General features: G+C 36.7%; 1 protein-coding gene across 3 annotated transcripts in view; it reads left to right on the top strand.

The window, feature by feature from the left end:
• Positions 1-6,413: 6,413 nt before the first annotated feature.
• The window catches only part of LOC123675196 (neurotrimin-like), a 164,046-nt gene continuing 146,806 nt past the window's right edge, over positions 6,414-23,653 (top strand). For 2 of the 3 annotated variants that reach the window (XM_045610510.1, XM_045610509.1), the window contains exon 1: positions 6,415-6,555. In XM_045610510.1, coding sequence (XP_045466466.1) covers positions 6,459-6,555 — 97 coding nt within the window. In that variant the 5' untranslated portion in view covers positions 6,415-6,458. Of the gene's footprint in view, positions 6,556-23,653 lie in introns of all 3 variants that reach the window. The other variant, XM_045610511.1, reaches the window with a different exon arrangement.

The raw sequence follows: 23,653 nt of genomic DNA, 5'->3' as shown, positions 1-23,653 counted from the left end.
TTGAAGAATAAACAATTTCATCAGAACTTTTATCCCATTCATGGATGATAGCCTTCCATTCGAATCGTTCTTCCGCTTGAACCCGCATAAATCAATCACCTGTTCCCGTGTTAATATTTAGTGGCCTCAGAATGAAGAAGCCCCTTTACACCCTTTCATCGATTGTTCTCTCGAACGGGACCCCCGCGACCCCCCTCCACCCCCATAAATCTCCCGGACCGGTTAAAGGCAACCTCCCGGTCTGGAGGACAGACACTCCGTTCGGCTAGCACGGGTTCGGCCCCGTGCAACTTTTGTTCTGTGGGCGCGAGCCTCATAACAGCCATTAAGTTATCGCGTCGTGACTTATTGCCAGCTTTATACCCCATTCTGGACGTCCCACCTGCGACTTCATTTCAATAAAATACGACGGCGCACTTCCGGTCTGTGCATCCAATTCAATTATGTCCCCCAGATGAGAGAAAAAAAATGGGGGGGTGCTCGGAATGGACGATGTATCGGTATTTGTTTATTTTTAGGGAGAGAGGAGAGGGGGCCTCCGGAGTTGGAATGTGTATTTAATATTTCACTCAGTTTTTATCAAGCACGACCAGTAAAATCACATTTTTTTTTGAAAATTCGCCTTTATTCTTCAACAGTCTAGAGTGAAAAATGTTTTGATAAAAATGAATGGAAGCACTCTTTAGTTTACACAGATTTTGAATTTTTTCTGGCAACTGTTTCGCCACCTAAGCGGCTTCATCAAGGTCATCCATGTTGCATAAATCTAGAGCGCTGGTTTCCCTATAAGTGAACATACTAGGACAACTCGACGCTAGTTGACGCTGACTGTCGGCTACTGATCTGGCGGTTCCAGATTTTCCTAGATTCGTCGAAATTCGAAGCATTGACCAAACAAGCCATCTAAGCTGCTTCATCAAGGTCACATTGCAAATATGACATTGATTGGGCATTCCAACGATACTCTTTCTTTTCAATGTATTTCCTGTAGAAAACCTTTTTTTTTCAAAAGAGGGTATGAACCTCGGAAATCAGTTCATCACTAGAGCCAATTTTTTTCTGGGGCATTCTTTTGTGGTCTGTAAAACCCAGTAAGAGGTTGGTAGCGCAATTCATTCAATGCAACCATGGTTTCAATTGATTTGTGACAACTAAAATTTAATCTTTTGCATTTGAGGGCGTTTTCTTTTAATTTCTACATTCAATTCGAACCAATAAAGTAATGTTATATTCACTGTTGATTGTTCACTTTTGTCAAGACAGTTAATGAACACTATACCAAGCAAGTCTGAAAATACGGATGTCTTGGGTCTTGGGAGCTGATTTTGGTGCAGTGACGGAAACATCAATACATACACTGATGGTGCCATTTATATGCCATATACAGAGGAGGACAACTTTGAGTTTTTTTTCGAAATTCGAGGCTTTATTATAAAAAACTGGTTACACATGTATGTTGTTCCTTGTTTTTTTTATTATTACCATGACTTGCAGGCGTTTTGAAACGGCTTGTTGCGTCAATTCCAATGATCCTGCCAATTCTTGTTACGTATGAAACGAATCATGATCGAGTAATGCTGCCAATTCTGCATTTTCGAAAACCTTCTCTCTTTTACCGCCATGCTAGTCTTTGACGTCAAAATTACCATTTTTGAAGCGAGGAAACCACTCTCGGCACGTTCTCCCACTAATTGCGGTCTCATCATAGGTATTTGAGAGTATTCGATGAGTCTCAGTCTCAGATTTCTTCATATTTAAGCAGAAAATTAAAACCTTCCGCAAACGACAAGATTTTGGCTCGTAAGCTGACATGTTTAATCGAGAATAACTCAATTAATATTTCAATGGCGTAATGTTCACAAATATCTAAGCTTATTGTATGACATCTACGATCTATTCATTTCGACTTGCTTACCGCTACAGCCATCTATTGCAAAAGGGCGGAAGCAAAGTTGTAAAACTAATATTATTATGTGTTCTATTCAATCGAACTACGTCGGCAAATATTTAATAAATCCATCAGTAGTTGTTGATTCAATTAGTTCTCGAATTGTTTCATTTATGTTCATTATGTTCATTCAAAGAGAAAATAATACTGATTAGGTACTTATTTCCAGTAACTCGCAATAGTTTGAAATAATATAATTCAGTGGGACTGAAATTTTGCTGTTTACAATTCATAATGTGAAAAAATCAACGAATCAAATGAATATTCAGTCAGTTAGCGAATCAAGCCCTTCTCGTGAACTGGAAAAATAATTTTGCGGTTGATTTTGTACCAATGCATTATTGCATAGGTTTATTGGAAGGAAAACAATCGAATGTATCTGCATGAGTTTATGATTACTATATACTTTTTCATTTTCCGCTTGAAATTATTCGAAAAATGTAGGTAATTAACAACATGATTGTATTGAAAGTATCATGCTAATTTATATTTTAATGGCCAGGACTCAGATTGATGCTCAGAAAATTTAATCAAGTACACTGAAGCAATATTCTAGGTCAGAAATTTAAAGGCACGAGACATCGATTCATATTCGATACTAGGATGGATTCGATACTAGGATGCATTAGCGAGCAATTTACCGAAAATATTCATGATATTTGTTGAGAACTCCTACAATTCCCAATCAATTTGGACTTTCAACCATTGGCAGAAGTCGGTTGTACATTCATTCCACCACGAACTTCTCAAATGGATTATTTTTCACGAAATCATGTTCAACAATCGAATTAGATCGCTGACTTGTTCGTCACGTCACTCAAGCATATTATTCTTGATCTAATCTATCTACAATAGTAACTGTAAATCATCCGAATTAACGTGAAACAGCCTGGCAATAAATTAAACCTAGGATTTCCGATGCCACTTCCTATCCAATATCCAATTCGAGGCATCAAAACGGAAACATTGTGGGATATATCTAACTGAAACTGTCGCAGGGTAATTATTTGAAAATTGTGATTGTGATTGATTCTACAAGGGATTATGCAGATTTCAAGAAAGAGCTTCTATGCTGAAATTTCCTACAGCGTTTAATTACAAATTGATTAATCGGGAAGGGATTTTGAGGTGTTCACTTATGCTATACGCGTAGTTTGACAATTAATCGAATATACAGTGTGGTCCAACAAAAACTTAACACCTCGATTTTCCAGCTTCAAAATGAAAATGTGAAAAATCGCTCGCACCTGTCAATTTCTGATTCGAGGGTAAACAATTTTTCCGCTCCTCACATCCCTCTAACTGCATCCCGTTAACAGGGATGAGTAGGTACAACCCCTTCATTTCGAAAAGGATTGAGGGGTTTTGCGAAACCTCAATTTAAAGATCTTATCAATTACTATCGGATCCTGAAATTTCGCTTCCAAATTTCCTTTGAAATATGTCGGATACGAATAATATTCTTGAGATAAATTTCACTATTTTCGATGTTTTTTCATCTTCGATAGATTATTTGAAGCGAAATTTTAGGGTCAGATAGTACTCGATACGATTCTCAGAATTAGTTATCGCAACACCCATCATTCTCATTCAAAATCAAGAGGTGGCACTAAACCCCGTCGGGGGTTTGAAGTTACGGGGATGAAGCTTTCTTCAGGTAGAGAATCAGAATTAACGGGTCCTAATGATTTTCTTCATTTTTATTTCAAAGTCTGAAAATCTAGGTGTTTAGTTTTTGTAGGACCACCCTGTATATAAAACCAGAAATAGATATTATAGAGGTACATTCGTACTCTTAGGTCATCACAAGTTTCTATAGTAATAACAAGAACATTAATTTCATTTCGTTGAACAAAAACTTATACGAAATTCCAAACAAACTATCTCCTTCCACTGTTTTTGACATTGTTTTAGGACTTTTCCAATTAAGAGCGTAGAACAAGGATGCTGAATTCAGCAGAGAAAGTCACATAATTCCCGAGCAAAGCCAGTTAAACGAGCATGTTTTAATTTGGATGGATAATCTCATGGATATTCATACTACGTAGAGAATAATCATAAACTATAATATGGATCTTGATTACGAAGACAATAAAACCCAATATTTCAACAATTAATAGCCCCATTAGATCGAAAATATTGCATTATACCTCATGGCGCTAAACATGAAAACTAATTGTTAGTTCAATCAAGGTATATTAGGTTATATCATTTCGAAACATAAGCTCCATTGTACTCGGATGGCTTTAATTAATTTCTAATTAGCCCATTAGGTTCTAAATTCGTCATTCTGAAAATTTCATCGAGTGGAAAACAAAAGGATGGAAGCTTATTGGCCTAATTCTTATATTGGATATTGTTTCATAAATATTGCTGCAGTAGCATAATGGAAAATATTCTCAAATACTACCGATTTCAGTGGAAAAGCATAAGTAGGTAAACAGTTTCTCAAGTATTAAGCCACTACTGACTGATGAGATAATTTTTGAGCGATGGTTCCCTGATCGAATCGCTGCATTATTTCATCACATTGTGTGTCATTCTCGGATGTGGATGAGGTTTGACAAATTCCAGAATGTCCCTCCGTCCAGCCGTAAACATGATTACTCCCGAACGCAAATACCTAGGAACAGGACATTTTCTAAATCTGGTTTGGATCTCGAAAGTTGAGTTTTTCGTTGGGATAATCCGATATTACGATTATGGGTTTTGTTTTCCTGTTAATATCGAAACTTTTTTTTTAGATAGAGATGAAACATTGCATTTGGATGTGAAATAACAAAATCCTTTTTGCGAAATTTTGACCGGATCGCATGTCAAAACTTTAGGAAGTTCAAGTCAATATTGAAAAACAAAAATCCAATATTTTTGTGATAACAGATAGTTTCGAAATTCTGCGAGTATATTCAAAAATATATTTTGAATATTCTATCAAAATTTTGTTTCGTTGGCTTTATCAGAACTATAGAAAATGTGAGCAGAATCCAAAGACAACAAATCCCATTGTTAAATCCAGAGAACTTGGTGGCCACCGAATATTTTAATTATCGGAAGTTCACAGATTAGCATAGAGGCCTTGGATGATTTGTCCTGTATAATTGAACACAGAACCATTATTTTAGAAATAAAATTGCACTATTTGCAAGCGTTGTTCAGGCGTGAGTCTATTCACGGTGAATTGCCAAACCAAACTGAGAATAAATCATTTGACAGCTGTTGAATCGGTCGCCATCTTGAACAGTAATGCCAACTTAAAGTTTTATACCTCGAAAAAAACACCCGTTACTTCTCATCTAACATTGAATTAATTCATAAAAAATGCCCAAATATAGTGTGCTCTTTCAAAAAGCAATAACTGTTCGAAATGAAACAATTTGATGGAATTATTACAAACTTAATGATACTCAAAAATGAATGAATTTTTTTATGCAAGATTGATAGGTCAAGAACTGGCGTCGCACTAACAACTTGAATTTTTTCAAAATGATGAATGTTGTTCTTTAAGTGTGACCACGGAAAAAACCTCACGGTGTTAAATCCTCAAAACTTAGTGGGTAACTAATTTTTAAATTATCAAACCTTCAATTCTCTAACACCTCTTCGAAACACCCAAAAGAAAATCCTCCCATCCTCAAAATCCTAATTCTCCTAATTGAGAAGCGATGACATCCCAGAGACCAATTTTTTTTCCACCTTCCCTCAGCGCCACGTCATCTGCGACAGCTTCATTATCTCGTACATCCGGTCCCTCTCCTACAGAAAAAAACAAATTGAAAACAATATGAAGAACCTCCGTCCTCGAGGATCGGAAAAATCAATCACTCACGAGAGATGACAGTGGACGCAAGAAGAGAATGTTACGTGCCCTAAACGGTCCAAACTCACTTATGATAAGAATCCGTTGTTGTGTAGGTCAAGAACTGTCGTCGCACTAGCAACTTAAGATTTGTTTCAACGTTTTCAAAATGATGGATGTTGTTCTTTAAGTATGACCAAAGGAAAAAAACTAACGGTGTTAAATCCGGAGAACTTGGTGGACACCGAATTTTTGCTTCATCAATCCTTCAATTCCCTACCACCTCTTCGAAACAACCAAAAGAAAATCCTCCCATACCCAAAATCCTATCTCTCCTAATTGAGAAGCGATGACATCCCACTGGCCAATTTTTTTCCACCTTCCCTCAGCGCCACGTCATCTACGACAGCTTCATTATCTCGTACATCCCGTCCTTCTCCTGCAAAAAAACAAATTGAAAACAATACGAAGAACCTCCTCGTCCTCGAGGATCGGAAAAATCAATCACTCACGAGAGATGACAGTGGACGCAAGAAGAGAATGTTACGTGCCCTAAACGGTCCAAACTCACTTATGATAAGAATCCGTTGTTGTGTAGGTCAAGAACTGGCGACGCGCTTGCGTCCGCTCACCCTTGCGGGATTCCCTTAACAAGTTGTGGCGTCCCGGCGTTAGTCTGTACGCGACGCGGTGCCAAACCGAGTTACACCGGAGATGCGGGAGAATTTGCGGTTTTGCGCGGTCCTGACGGCGATCGTCGTTTTTACAGGGTGTTTGGAAACCGTTTGGAGTATCATGGATCCGAATATAGGTGAGATGATATTTGAAAAAAAAATTGTTTTTGACCGCCTTGGATTGGTAGTGATGGAAATCATGTGGGATGAAAATGTGTTTGAGTGACATTTCGATTAAAAGAAATTAAAAAACAACAATTTGGCTTCCGGAATTTATCTCGAATTTGAATGTTTGATGACATATATTTTAATGGCAGGATAGAGTTGTCGAACGAATAGACACTGACTCAAGTTTATAGTCATTATTTTGATTCGATATTCAATATTAAATTTTTCAATATTTCGAATTAGTGTAGTACAGATCATGGAGACCATTCGACTAACTGGTGGAACAAAGAAAAACATACAGTTTCAACACATAACTAAACTAAAGTAATATTCAAACTGAATGCATCAATTAGAAAAAATCATGCTGATTAAAATTAGGGATTTTTCTTATGGTAAATCAGATGAAATTATTTTCAAAGACTGTCCTGGAGACCTGAAAACATGCTTTGGACAAGAAACTCGTAGAAAAGAGGCAGTAACCTCCTTAGAGCCATCCCAGATACTGGAATGCATCAGAACTCTGGAACTGGTAGACGAGCTGTAGACTACAACGACTAATCATGAGAAAAGCTCTGATGGTGGGCTCAATAGACCATAAGGTCTCGGTTCAATTGAATCCTCTTTATATCCACATCTACATCTTTTTAAAGGCTGTCCACGCCTATTTTCTGGAGAATATTGGTTCTTCATAGCTACCAATATGGATTTCCCAATGGTTCTTTCTGAAGTTAGTTTTTTGCCTTGGTAACAAGTACAAGTCCAATTTCTTGTTGAGTAGTAGCTGATTGAAACACTATTGCCATAGCTTCATATTGAGTTTCTTTGAGGACTCAATATTTGCATTTCAATAACATGCAAAAATGGAGCTCAATAAACCTCTAATATAGAAAATATCTAGAGTTTTCACTCGATTGTCTTATTGCTTCTCTCATTAGAGGCCTGTTTCTTTGAATATTTCCCTCCTGTCAAAAATTTTACGTATATGGAGAACAATTATCGAAAATTACAGCGATAATTGGATTGTAGGAAGCGAAACAGCACTGCGATAATTGTTCTGTTCATAGATGTATAGTTTATATGCATCTTACACAGTTCGAATTTATGGCAATTCCATTCTACATCAGTTTGACAAGTAATGTAACAGTTTATTCGGGAAATATTCCCTCCACCTTCGGTGTCGGGCTCTTTCTCCAAAAATGAAAATGAACTCATGCATCTTTTATGACAACACGCTGTCATGCAAAACTATCGGTAATTTTGATGCACTTGTGTAATTACTTACGATAATTCCCCTCATGGTTTTTCATAGTTGTCTATATCTATTACTCAATTGGTAGTTTCAACGTTTATTTGAAATGCTTTCTTTTTTCCTTGTATGTGAATAAGCTCATGATCTTCGTGTCCATTTGCTTGATCATTAGAAATGTGAAGTTCCTTAAAAGTAATAGCTCATTGAAATACTGTTGTCCTAGCCTCATATCTGGTTTCTTTGAGGACTCAACATTTGCATTTCAATAATATGGCTCGTTAAACCTCTGATATAGAATACAACTAGAGCTTTCACTCGATTTGTTCACATTATTGCTCCTTTCATAAGATACCTTTTTCTATGATAATGTCATTTTGCAATGTCCATTTCATCCTGTTAGTAAATTTGAATCCTAAAAATGTTTTCACTCTTTGCTTTTTTTGCAAACTTGTCTCATAATAACACATTCAGATTCAAATCTTCATAACACCCTTAGATTTAATACTTATTCATTGTATAAAAATTATCGGAACAGAAGGTTGATATATCATTGGTAAAAGAATTGAATTGGTATATCATTCGAGATGTATGAGAGATCTAACCTTCCGATAGTACACCCACTCTTCAATCGGAGAAAAGGAAGTGACTTCTCGGATTCGTGTGATATAAATTCAGCAACTAATCCATTTATATTCCGTTTTCTCTGCCCTATCGCAGCATCTGATTAATGTGGAGTGCTCTATATCCTTCGATAAGTAGATACCCACTATTCATGAATATCCTCAGAAGGGATCTTTTTCGTGGAGGATGAATATCTTTTTCCGGTACGATAAATACAAGGAGTCGCATTCTCGATATCTATTCCAGAAGTTCAGTTTCGGAGTCAATGGGAAGAATAATCTATGGGGACAATCAGTTTTTGGGGGGATGTATTTGGAGGTCAAAATAGGTGATACTGAATTAAAAAATTTCAACTCCAAGAGACAACGGAAAATGAATGGGATATTGCAGTAATTTGTTTTTAGTATTGCCGATAAATGCATTTTTCCTTATTTTATTTCTTCTTTTTATTTATTTATGATTTTATCATTGTTATAATCTCTGTCTCTGTTTGTGCTATACTTTATAAAATCAGTGTAGTGTAGTGCACTGATTTTTTTCCTAAAGGTTTCCTTACTGACCTATGACAGAAAGCTATTTTTTTTACTAAGAGAAATAATAGTTTTCATTGACACCCACCAATTTTTTGAAAATATATTATATCAGATATTGCCTACAGATTTATTCAGATATCATGAAAATATATCTATTAGGTGCAATTTCAAATATATTGAGTATGAAGTATGCTTAATCTAATAAGAATGAGAGATGAATTTTGCGGTTGGATATTTTATAAATTTCGAAAATCTCCATGGTTTGATCTTTGTTTCGAACAACTGTCAATTTTATAGAAGTGTGAGGAAGTATTTGTGGAAACCATAGAGTAATAAACATAGAGAGATTATACGCAATTTTTACATGTCCCCAACATGGTTAGATTACGTTGTCGGATTGTGATATATTTTCAAATTCACAATTTTACTATATCGTTATGAATGTATATTATATTGAATGAAATATATTTATTTGAGTAAGTCCCGATTAAATATGCAAATTTGAATATTCGGAATCCGATATTCCTGATTGTCGAATAATAAGCAATCCAAGGTATGGCAACTTTTTCTCTCCTAGTGTCATATGAAACATTGATTCAGTATGGGACATAAGAAATGCGTTCTTTGTGGAGAAACTCGCGAATTGAGTGAAATATCGTATCACTGATATGTTTTCATTTCCGCGCGCTTCATGTCAAATTTGATAGTTCATGTTGGGGACAAAACTTTTTTACTGAAAATGACATATTATGCTCCCTTTATTTATGTTTATAACTCTGAGGTGGATACATATTAATAATACAAGTGCAGAAGAACAGAATCGTGCTGGGAAATATCTCAGTTTTAAACAGATTTCATGGTTATTTTTCATTTTTTTTATGTTGGTTCTCGTAACACGGATTCATCTATTATCTGTAATATTTGTTATACAGAAAACAGTTCACCCAATCAACATTTCGAATGCAAAAGTCACTAAAGGATATTTATGGAAATATTCGATTGATTTCGATGAAAATTCAGAGAATTGGAGGGGGTAATGTATGATACTCGTACAGGGCACTTATTCTGACACTCGTTCATTCTTGAACTTGTCACTTGAATTTTTAACATCGCAATTTCACTATGTTCTGGAAAATCCTCAAACCATTAAAATGAGTTGGTAATTTTTTTGACATTCGAACATATGTGAATAAAAACCTAATTTTAGCACTGTGCGAGTGTTTTTGACACTTTCAAAATTGAAAAGTTGATGAGGCAATCATGCGCTGCCTGCTAAAACAGTATTTCTTCAATAGACCAATAATAAAACATTATTAAAAAATTTTCTACCTTTGTGAGAAATGGGTGAGTCAATTGGATTTCTAGCACTCCTGCTACAAGTAAATGACCCTGATTCTATGTCAGCACTATTTCATAGGTCATTTCCCGAGTCATATCCTGTCTTTGTAAGAATCCACGGCGACCATAATCCAGAATTGGATGCCGAATAAGCGTGCAAACTCAGATTTTCCTTTCATAATATGACAACCCGTTTCTAGTCCCTGGACGCCAAAAAAAAAAAATTGTCAAATACAAAACATCGGCCATCAGATTGCCCCGGAAGTTGGGCTCATTCATCCTAGTTTATATGATCCTTTCTTCCTCGCTCCTTGGGGAGCGTTCCAGGAGAATAGTTGGTTTCTCCAAGATATTATTTCCCATTCCGGTCGGTCCGGATGGAAAAAGCCTATTTTCCGAAGACGATGCGCTAAATAACTGTTCGTTTCAATCAACAAGATCGATAGCTGTCCGGCGTTTTCCACTTTCTTGTTTTCTTACGCTGCGAAGCAATCATCCTGGATTTTGATAGCGCGAAAGTCATTTTTATTTTATCCGAACTTATGTTTGCTTTCCATTCCGGGGCGCAATTTCTATATTGCGGTGTTTAGGGCGCTGGAGTTTATAGTTTGGGTGGAATCTTTCATGGGATATTTCGCTCATACATGGAATTTTTCGGAAAGTAATTATAGGAAAATGCAGCGGAGCGGATATTGCATCGCAAAAAAAATAGAGAAATATGTAGTAGGTAGATAATAAAGAAATTATTCCAGCGAATGCTCAATACATATTGATTCAAGGAAATTATAGGGTTTTTCTATAATATGTTTCATTTTGAACAGCCCGCTATCTGGGCCGCTGTCACTTTTGAAGCTGTCATCATTTGACTTTTGACAAACAAAAACTACGCCATTACTGAAAATGAAACGATACAATATTCTACAACATTTATTGTTAACATTCACTTCGAAATTGGTGACATTTTTGCAGTTACAGGACTTTTGAGTCGACGTTGATCCGGCCGCTCTATTAGTGATGACGTCACACACCGCCATTTTAGTTCTCCTGTCAGTGTTCGGAATCCAAACAAACAAATTTTCATTCAAATTAGTACCTTGTCATTGAAGAAATTGGCTTATTTTGATAATTAAGATTATTCGAGGAAAGATTTTACTATCAATTGATTGACAGAAGGCACGAGATTAATGCCAGTAAGTTCGAACTTGAAGTTCAACTTATAACCACGGCTTTTTACAAAATCTGGGGAATGATACAGGATTCAAACTCACTGGTATTAACCTTGATCCTTCTGTCTATCAATTGATACTGAAATCGTTCCTCAAATACTCAAATTTATGAAAATAAGCCAATTCCTTCAACGACACCGTACTAATTTGAATGACACTTTATTTGTTTGTATTCCGAACACTGATAGGAGGACTAAAAATGACGGTGTTTGACGTCACACTAATTGAGCGTATTACGCTTATTATTTTTCAACGCAAATTACTTTTAAAAAATTAAAGTAGTGATAGGAAATAGCATCATAATCTAGAAAAAAAATCATTAATTAATGATGATCGAAAAGGTAGACCATACAGTCAATTTATGAATTAACAACCACTATTCATAATAATTCATCTGGAAAAACGTCCATGAAATCGATAGATATAGACCAACATGAAAAAAAAAATATGATAGAGCAGAAGTTAATCCCGTATGATTTGTCATGTGTAAACAATTGAAGTTGTCGAGAATTTAAACGACTGCGACAAATCTGCCAGTTCGATGGTATCATCATTATCCAACGTAAATATCAGACCTGTTTTCACATTTACGGAACGCAATGTTTTATTACTCTCACACAATAAACTGCGAGAAATATACTGGAATTGGAATTTATAACTCGTTTTTAACGGAAATATATTTTCGGATTGTTAGTGCTCTTTATGGCTGATTTGTAGTTTCTCCATAGAGATAAGGCACATAAAAATAATAATAATAAAAGTAGTAGAAGTGCGTGACCGTTTTTATATGTACAAAATGTTGTGATTTCAAACGGATAAAAATTGGTTAATTTTCAACAGCAGGTGGATGGAGCTCGTAAAACAAATTTCAGTAAAATTATTTAAGTTTTTCAACACGATCAGATCGCAGAGCTCGCAATGGATATTCTATTTTATACGTAAATAAAAGTTTTCAATTCTGGAAAAGTACCTCCTCGAGCGGGACTCGAACCCGCACCTTCAAATTACTAGTCCAGCGCTATAACCACTAAGACATCGAGGAAGTTGAAATTTAAATTGAAAATATTTGATGGAACAAACCATCAAATAACCCCGTGGTAGTATCTCATGTTAAGGAGCTCTTAAATTCATGTTTAACTGCCGATTAAGGTCAGACACTATCGCTTATCCAAAACGTGTGGACGCCTTTAGACTTACATCTCCGATATCACGTTTTCCATCGATTCCGATCTCTAGGAGAGCATGCATGTTCGAAGTCCCTCGGCCCTTCGTTAAGTGAATCATCGGCAGATTAGGTAGAGGACGAGTCCATGCACCAAAAATTCCGTAGAATCCCTGAAAAGTCCATTAAGCTGATTATTCGTCAGGACGGAACATACCTGTGTGTTCCTAACTGGCAGAAAATTGCTTTGCATCGATAGCATTCCACAAAGCGGGAGGTTCCTGGCGTGTACTGAAAAGCTCCGAAATCTCTATAGCCGTTCTCTGAGTAATGAGATCGGCAAAAAAAGCAAATGTATGGCTGCGTTTCGACCCAAAGAAAAATGTCACGGTTCGGAAGGTTTGATTCCTTTCGGATCAAGGTGCTGTATGCGGGCGTACGCCAGTTGGGCATAATCTGCTGCATTATCAGTTCATCTTTGCTCGTGGAAAGGGGTATTTGGAGGTTTTGCAGATCGCTTTTCTGATGTTCCGCTCGGCAGAGCGGTTCTTTCGTGTAGTGGGGGTTTACTGGGGTCATTGTGCTTTTTCGAACTTGCAATGAAGTTTGCTGGAATGTTTTATGCGGAATAACTGGGCCAATTTGTATCATTGTTTGAACTTCTTCGAAAATTTATGATTTATATTGATTATATTCCAGAAGAGCATCGAGGATGCTTTTTTCGTGTGTTCCTAGTTAATTCAGGGCGCAGAATTCGATAAAGCCTTCAGATTTTGTTTAGTTATTTATATATTTCACGTTATAATCATTACTTTTGTCTGTTTTGAAAACACAAGGATTTAAGTATTTATCAACAGAATTTAAATACGTTAGTCACTTATTCATCACTTGAGAATTTCTTTTTATATGACTTTCTATCATGGAGTTCAGTAGCTGACAGTAGTCAACCATCATGTGGATATTGTGATATACTGTATATGGTTAAAGAGGTAATATTCAATATGACAGTGACTTGTGGAGAAGTTGTATTGAAATAGTTGTATGGAAATAATTTCTTATTGTAACAGATATCCCATCATTCTTGATCTTCCGTAGTGTTGTTGTCGCCACATACATAACAAAGAACATCGGGATTATATACACAGCTAAGTCTGCTTGGAGATGTCATCATTCTAGTACAATGTTTCAATACTACAAAACAACGAAATTAACACAAAACGATATTATAAATTTACCTGCGGAAACACAATAATAAACCAAATCGAGTACGACCAAGGAATGATGTTCCTGATTTTGAAACACCATAGTCATCAGCAATTCCAAGAATTAAAAAGGTAATTTATAATCTTGACAAAGTCATCTATCATATTCCTGAGCTAAGAGTATCTGTGCGGTATAGCAATTGATTTTTATGCAATATTTCACAGAAAAAGATCATACTGGTACCTGAGAAACACTTTATATGGTGGAAGGACCTTTCTTTTATTTGATTTTTAAATATTGCACTTTGGCGAGTCGTTTTCGTGCCAAGTTGAACCCTTTATCGAGGGATTACGGTGTTTCGTCCAGAGATCGCTGGTAAACTCTTCAGTTAGGGAATCCAGCGATCTCTGCCTAAGACCCCCCTCTCACACCGTCGTGGAGAGATGACTCTGCTGCAAAGCGGACCCCCATAAACCCGCCGGGACCGAAGAAGAGTGTAGCCCGACACCCATAACGCCATCTCTCGGCCAGACAGAGTCACTCCAGCCAATTCCAAGATGAAAACTAAAAAATTCTCAAGAGAGGGAGATGAAACCTGTGCTTCCTCTAAAGTTTCAATTATTCATTGGAATAGTTGTCCTGTTGAGTTCTACGATTCATACTTATTCATACTTTTTGTTCGTCCCCTCGAAACCTATCCATTTTTCCTTCATAACCAGCCTACCTTCCATCCTTCCGTCTAAATCATCAAGCTCTAAGGCCTTTTTCAATCTTGAATCACAATAGCCCGGTGAAAAACAAATAAACGTAAGAAGGGTTTCCTGATATTTACCGCTTGGTCACGCAACCGACCTAGGTCATTTCAAATGGCACGTGCCAAATGAAGCTTCGGATTTCATTAGAGTGGATGCTTGTTTGTCCTGGCAAAGAAGAAAATAAAGTTAGGGAACTGAAGTTGATATCGATATCCAATACATATACGAATTAATGTAATCAACGTTGATATCTTCAAAGAGAAAATGTAATGAGTAGCTTTGGAGTATCTGCTATCACCCTTGAAGGTGACTGACATGAGTTGTCTCTACCTTGGGTGATCATTTTTGTTGGAAAATTATGGAACAAATTGGTATTCATGTCAAATATTTCCATGATCTCCTTTTTGAGTTCTCGTTCTCCGGACAGATCACAATCATTACGACTCTTGTCATTCGAGTAAACACTATTGACAACAAGAGTGAAATTTTTTAGGGTAGGCTCGAGCCTTGAAATCTATGGGGTATTTCGTTAATAGAATAATAAGGCTTTGACAATACAGCTCCATTCCAAATCTTGAGTTAATCGCGTCACCAGAACCAGAAATATTCGAAGAAGAATATCGAACAATATTCACCAAATATTTCCACAAGCCAGACCAGAGTTGAGACTGGCTGTCTGCCGTATTTTATGCTGATTGTCACATCAGAAGCAAAATATCCATAATTTCCGTAACATAAGTTCTGACAAGGTTGAAATTTAGTTTGTATATATACGTAAATCAACAACCCTAATGTTCATGCCAAATTTTAATAAGATCGCATCATCCGCACCCCTCATCTAGATAAAATTACCGGCAACAATGTCATCTCATATTATATACAGTTCTATGATCTCGACAGGCGCTGAAAATCTCCTGACGCCTAGTCAATTCTCTTGATTTTCCAAAGATCTCTTATCGAACATTCTCTGCGATCACTTTAACATTTTGCGCTAATTACTCATTTGAGGTTATTGGCGACAATAAAATCATTAAATGCTTGGAACCAGGACGTGATTTATCAGAATATCACTCCTGAAATCATAATATGTGCACACCTAATCAAGACTTTGAGTAGGTATACTAATTTTGAGTCTGGAATCCTCGGGGTGCATCTTGCACAGTTTAATATTCTCAGACCATATGGGATCGTAAGCGGCAATAAACTAGATGGGATTCCATCTTCCTACAAATTAATAAATCTCCGCACAGTTTGCCTCGTCAACTAGGCAGTTATAATGAATTACCCTTAAGCGTGATCTTGTTAGTTATTCAGAATAATATGTGCACTTGAGTGTTTCATTTAGTTATAATTTAGTAGAGTCGGATGGGGTTGGTATAAAAATGCACGTTCAGTTTCATATATTCTGATCGATTATGAATCTTGGATGGAATCAATAATGATTTGTGGAATGAAATTTTGGTCATCACTCTAGTGAATTTTCAAGCTGATCACGTCATTAGCACCATCATAAATGAAGAGGAATATTGGAAATGGATGAAGAATAATGCTTTTAATCGCCCAGCAAGAATGTATGTTCATGGCGTTGTCAGAATCATGAAGAATGTCGATAAAAATATTCACCAATATTTCTTCAACAAGAGATCTTACTGAGTTATCAGTTAGCAATTAAGTTCTAGCTTTTTTTTTAATGAAAATGCAACTTTATTGTAAGGAATTAATGCATCAAAAGTTCCTGACTTCACGTCAGTGCTCTTCTTCTTATAATTTCATTATTCTATCCACATCATTCGAATTCTTAAGTATATTGGGTATTTCACAGACTAGTGAATTTTTTATTGTTTGATTAGCGCTAATATTTCAGCGAAGAGAATAATTCCATCAGTGTGTTTTTAAACCGAAGTATCCGAAACTTTAATCTACCTTGTTTTAGACTTCCTCTTTATATAATTCAACCGATACTACCCAGACCGTCTAGTTCTTCTTTGAGATATTCATTTGTCTTGAGATTTATTGAATAAGTTTGAACGTTTCATTGTATACTGAAATATAAATTAAACTCCCGTGAAACGAAAACTTTCTACAAGCTTTGTTCGGATTTCACAATGTCAACGAGGAATTACCTGAGGAAGTGGAAACAGAGCAAATTCGATGTTATGCTGCTCCAAATTAATGTTGTTATACTTTGTGTAATTATTTTAAGCTGGAAATGATGGACTGAATAACATCAATGATCAAATATTGGTAATTGGTACTTTTATATTTCTATCAATTTGATGTCCAACAAGTCTGTTTTATCCGTATATTAATAATTTTGATTAATGGCATATCAATATGTATGCAATTTTAGGACAAGTTAATCGTTGACAAAAACAAAGCAGTGTGATGTGGCCGATTTGAAATTTTGCGTGTATATATTTATTATTTCTATAGAATAGCGATTTTGAGCTTTGAATAAAATTTCATCTCAATAATGAGTCTGAATAATACAAAATTCAAGCATAATATTGAAAAATATTTTAAATACGCTAACATGATGTGAAGTGTTCTTGAGCTTTTGAGCACTCTTGCATCTATTGTACGTTCGGACACCACATTTATTTTCCATTGCTGGTCGAGCTGAGTCAAAACCAGTTGCTCATATAGCTCCTTTTTCAATTCCAATAGAGAACTCTCATGAAACTTCGGCATGCTTTCAAAAATAGTGACTGCATTAAAAGGAAACAATCGCTATAACATGGCTGAATCGAGACAATCGAGTATATACATATATGTCTAACAGAAATATCATGCCATTTATCCCGTAAATATGGACATTCATATTAAAAGAATGGCCTCCTGCTGAGCATTAAGTTGCTGATTACCGCCTTGAGAAAATAATATCGAAACACAATACCACAATTTCAATATGTATATTCTTGCGAGTACTCATGTGAATAAATCGTCTTTGATATGTTCAGTTACTTCACGAATGCTAGATGGTGAGAACGAAAGGCATATTTAGGCATAATTTGCCTTAAACATGGCAGATGAAAATTTCTTATACATATCTGCCACTAGGTCAAAAATTATAGGTACAAGTATCGAACCCTGTGGGACACCATAAAACAAAAAATAGAACCTACTTCTGAGGTGAGATCCGAAGAGTTCAGTGATTGAGTTAAAACCGTTATAATTTATAATCAAGAATATCTAATGTCTTGGCGAACTCTGAAAGGGGTTAGAACGGTGGTGAGTCCCTCATCGAACGCTCTCTATATTTCATCACGTTTGCACATGTTCAAAGTGCAATCTATGTCTGGAAAATCTGAAAATCTTGTGGGACTGTCTACTGTAAAAACAGGATACTCTCACCAAATTTCATTGGAAACAGATAGAAGTTGAGGCTGACATAAAGATTCGCAGACATGTGATGACTGACACAAGAATATAAAATGAAATTATTTATTCTACATCGTGAATACCTACTCCTGTCAGTTCAGCAGTTATTTCAAAAGCCCGCGAGAAATACATAATTCATCAAATGAAAGATATATCATACAACCCACGTAAAATCAACAGTTTTTCCATAGTGACCTCAAATCTCACCTTCCATTCATTCCACTAGTTAAAACCCAATCCTGAATTTTAATTGCTATCTTTCCGAGCTGGCATTCGATTTTACAAGCGAAAATCGCGGATTCATTACTCCGTGAAAATAACCAGGAAATATATCCTCTAGTTGGCTATACGTTTTTCGTACGTCCAATAGAGTGTAAATTAATTAAATTCGCCAAGTTCCAAAGCGCCAGCGTGCTATGTGCACAATACAGGGTGGTTCACCGAGATAGTCTATCAAACGTTTATGGAAAACTAATCATAATTCTGTGCTGAGAAGTTGCATATTAGTGTTCGAGCTGTTAGTTCAAGTTCTTTGTCGATAACTCGTCCTGTTCAGGTGTCCAATTTCATGATCTTCTCATAAATACCCTGTCCATTTTCAGTCCAAACCGAAATAGTCAGACAATACTACGTATTCCCAGAATCGAATAAAAAAAAGTTTTTTCGAAAAAAAACATTTCTGCAGAAATTTTAACAGAAATATGCCGTTGAGTTTTAACCTAAGTTATGGCATATTACTGCAATTCTCATTAAATAAATAAATAAGCTATTTGGTAATCCAATGAAATACTGAGTTTGCAATTCGAAATGAGAAAGTAGTAATCTGTGGTAGAGATCTGAAAATACAGGGTGCGGCAAGCCGACTGACGAATTTCAGAGGGCTATGTAAAAAAAAATGTGAAAGTTAGAAAAAAACTGTTTTATTCATTCGAAGCAGTAGGAGATATAATTTTTTTGCTCATGTTTTGAAAACGATATCACTAAGATGGCGGCCGTCAGCAGCGACACACTAATGTAGTCGATTTTGGAGTTTTTGACAACATTTCGGCATAACTCGAGCGAAATTCTTCGGTTATTCACTGCTTGAATTCTGACAGGGTGTATACGATGTTTCAAGACCTTATCTTTAATGTAACCCCATTGGAAGAAGTCGAAGATGCTCAAATCTGCTGAGCGCGCTGGTCAACCGACGTCCCCTCTGAGTGAGACCAGTCTCAAAACAGCTAATGAAGTTCGAGCTGTGTAGGCTGTACCGTCATCCTACTGAAACCAGATATCACCCAGATCGCGTTCTTCAGCAAGTTCTTCTAATTCGGGCTGTAGGAAGGTTACCAACATTGACACATAACTCTGGGATGTAACTGTGACGGTGACATTTCCCTCCTCGAAAAAATAAGTGCCTATCACTACGAATTGAGACACAACACACCAAACTCCAGGTGAATGTAGTGGTCTTTCATGGAAATGAAGACGATACCTTAATGCACTCCGGTCCAAATCATGGTGCTGACTAAAAACAACTGTTTCCATGGAACACAAAGACCCCTTCCGCATCTTCTTGCCTCCGCCATATCCCGAGCAATGACCTGTCAAAACTCGTCAATCGGCTCTGCCGCACCTTGTATTTTAGGTAGGAAGCTCATTGTCTCAAACCTCAACGAACAAATCTTCAGCATAAAATTATGATCAGTTTTCCATAAACGTCTAATAGGCCATCGCGGTGAATCACCCTGTATAGGTACAAACCCGGCGAATCGGCAAAGCTTACGCGATATGTTTCATGAATTCAGCGCGAATAGCTTCTGAATGAAGACACCGACGTCGATTATACTCAATTAGGGCCGGAGTTTTACACGTTTCTATAAATCCTGGGAACGACAGTTATTGTACCGTTCGTCCATTATAGCCAGCGTCATTTTTAAACGATTAATACGGTCTGAAATCGGCAACTACACGCCGAGCCATGTACCATTCTGGCTCGTTCATGACGAACGGAGCGATTAAATACTTGCGACACACCGGACGCGCGAGTATGGATTTCGCGCTATTATGTTGGTAAAACACGTCTCGGTTTTCGAACGATGCAGGCGGAAATTTGGATGGGAGGGTTGAAAGTTTGGGCTCTTTGTTACGTTTAGTCGAGTCTGGTGTGCCTCAAGGATCGGTGATGGGGCCGTTATCTTTATGCTTCAAATAATAAAGTTCATTTACCTACTCCTATTGAATTATATATCCATTTTCACTGCTTTTGAGCAATTAGAGTATCTATTAACAAACAGCGTGAGTTATAATAACTCACTACTATAACTCACTATAATAAATCGGAAAATATGGATCTGTGTCTTCTATACTTCTCTGCTTCTATTCAATTGGCCGAAAGGGAACATTCCATTATGGTTATTGAGGGATGGAATGTCCGAGGGAATGTCACTTCAATAATTTGGACGTTTTCAAATTAAGTTGATCTCTAATTATTGTGAATGTTTTGCTGAAAACGATTAATTCAGATAGTGAAGATGAAATATTATATAGGTATACATTTGCAAAAGACGAACAGCTAATGTTACCATACAGAATTACTTGCCCGAAAAAAATATAAAGGAGTTTGAAAAAAATTTCAAGATTGGTGTAGCCTGTAGCAGTAAGATCAATAAGTCATTGTTCACAGGGAATGTTGTTTGGTATATTTTAATGCATATTTGTAGGCAACTATTAAAGTTCTTCAATAAAGTTCTATGTCTGTACTCTGTACTGGATTCGAGCTAGCCGAAGCTAGTTCGATTGTGATTGGTGACACTAAGTTTCCATATCTCTTGTACTCGAGATCGAGCATATATGCTTATTTCCAGTTCCTTATGTCTATATTCTAAGTCTGTATTTTTTCTTAGTATTTATTGATATAGTCGTAGATAAAATATAGTATTCAACTTGCGGTCATGGTCATAACTCACTTGATGAATTACAACAAAAACGCAAACTTCATCTGCGTGAGTTATGACCTACATTACCGCTCGTTGAATAATATACTATTTCATAACACTGAAATAATTTTATTCCTTATGTATCTACATCGTGAATTTGAGATTTGAACTCGCCTACGTTGATGATTGTATCAGAAAGGAAGTGAATAGTGCTTAAGTGTTACTCTTCTGTAGGTCATAAAAAGTTTCATGAAATAGTGGCAAAGTTGATATTCTTCAAACATGTCAAAAGAATGCGCTATAGAAAGGATTGATCAATCGATGGCATCATTTTAAAAATATCCTTTGTTCTATCAAAAGTTGTTGATCTTGTTATTATTGTTGATTCAACCTCAAAACATGACATTGACAGAAAGACGACGTGAGAGCTATAGGAAACGATGCGGAAATCAAGAGCAAATGGACCAATACCTTTAAAATCCAAGAAGGCTGGTCCCTTCAAAAGTCGCTACTTCAATCTTAAGGTTTTTCAAGAGTAAGTGGGCACAACATCGGTGTTTTAGATATCTAAGTTTCATCTGAACATAATATGACGCTTTGGTAACAGTTCTGTTTGACATATGTCATTGAACCTGGGATGGGAAATTCGAAAAAGACCTCCAGTGCTAGCAGATTCAGCCGAAATGAATAAATACAAATTATAACAGCAGTCAAGTGATGAGCGAAACCAAAACCGTAGATAGATGTATCAAAACTTATTTTGAAACCGTTATTACATCACGCTTTAAAATAACTGATAACAAAAAATCACAATCACGATTCACAACGTTATTTTAAAATCACGATATCGATCATCACCTACAATTTGACATTTGTAATAATTATTCACCTTCTACACCTCCTCCACCCCGTTATTCACAAACCGATCCAAAATCATTCCCTGTTATCAGCACAGCGGGACGCAAATCCGCTCGTATCAAACCAAAAACTGTTACGCCGTTAATATCACCGCGACCCAATCCGCCCTTCCGAATTCGATTCCATATGCATTAATAACAATCCGTCCTATTAACGAAGGAACGGTTGAAACGGCCCCGGCCCCAGGTTAACCGCAAACGCTTCGACTTACCCCAAATATGGCATGAATAAATATCTATCACCAGTCTCGATTTAATCCAGTTCATCTGGCAGCCTGCCTCGACGGCGATAATAGAGCGGCGCGAAGGAGGGGATGAGAGTTCTCACGAGCCAACCCCCCCTTGTAGAGAGATAAGTAATCCATTTATACGTCCGTATTAAAAGGTTTTGCCGTTGGAATAATATTTATAACATAAAGTGCGTCAAGGGTAATCTCGTCGGTGTTCTGGAAAAACTGTGCTTTTCTTCTTGCTTTCGCTCTATGTCTAAGAGCGTCGGGATGGGGATTATTTAATAACTTCATTTAGTTAGTTCTGGATAGAGGTTTGGGTGTTTCTTCCAGTTGATTTGGTGGTGTTGGTATGCGGAGTTTTTTTCTGATTGGATTGGGAAGAATTCCACACTGTTTTTTGATGAGTAGAATAATGAAGAAAAGCAATAGCTGGTTGGATATCTAGTTAGAGGGATTAACAGGGAGTATACACAGTTTTTCCAATTAAAGTTTTCATTTTGAATAACCCACTAACTGGGCAGCTACCCTTTTTTAGCTGTCATCTGTTGAAATTTGACAGGTGAAAACTATGCCATTGCTATAAATAGAGTGATAGTTCATCGGCGCGAAGGAGGAGATAAGAGTTCTCACGAGCCAAACCCCCCCCCCCTTGTAGAGAGATAAGTAATCCATTTATACGTCCGTATTAAAAGGTTTTGCCGTTGGAATAATATTTATAACATAATCTGTGTCAAGGGTTATCTTGTCGGTGCTCTGGAAAAACTGTGCTTTTCTTCTTCTTAGTCTTAGAGGGTCGAGATGAGGTTTATTTAATAACTGCATTTAGTTAGTTTTGGATAGAGGTTTGGGTGTTTCTTCCAGTTGATTTGGTGGTGTTGGTCTGCGGAGATTTTTTCTGGTTGGATTGGGAAGAACTCCACACTGTTTTCTGATGAGTAGAATAATGAAGAAAAGCAATAGCTGGTAGGATATCAAGTTGTAGGGATTAACAGGGAGTATATTATACAGTTTTTCCAATAAGAGGTTTCATTTTGAATAGCCCGCTAACTGGGCCGCTACCTCTTTTTAGCTGTCATCCGTTGACATTTGACAGATGGAAACTATGCCATTGCTTGAATAGAGTGATAGTACATCAGCGCGAAGGAAGAGATGAGAGTTCTCACGAGCCAACCCCCCCTTGTAGAGAGATAAGTAATCCATTTATACGTCCGTATTAAAAGGTTTTGCCGTTGGAATAATATTTATAACATAATCTGCGTCAAGGGTAATCTCGTCGGTGTTCTGGAAAAACTGTGCTTTTCTTCTTGCTTTCGCTCTATGTCTAAGAGCGTCGGGATGAGGATTATTTAATAACTGCATTTAGTTAGTTCTGGATAGAGGTTTGGGTGTTTCTTCCAGTTGATTTGGTGGTGTTGTTCTGCGGATATTTTTTCTGGTTGGATTAGGAAGAATTCCACTTTGTTTTCTGATGTGTAGAGTAATGGAGAAAATCAATAGGTGGTAGGATATCGAGTTGGAGGGATTAACA

Source organism: Harmonia axyridis, chromosome 3 (genome assembly GCF_914767665.1).
Source record: "Harmonia axyridis chromosome 3, icHarAxyr1.1, whole genome shotgun sequence".
Lineage (NCBI taxonomy): Eukaryota > Metazoa > Arthropoda > Insecta > Coleoptera > Coccinellidae > Harmonia > Harmonia axyridis.
Note: the sequence above shows the minus strand (reverse complement) of the source record. Positions and strands in the feature narration are given on the sequence as shown.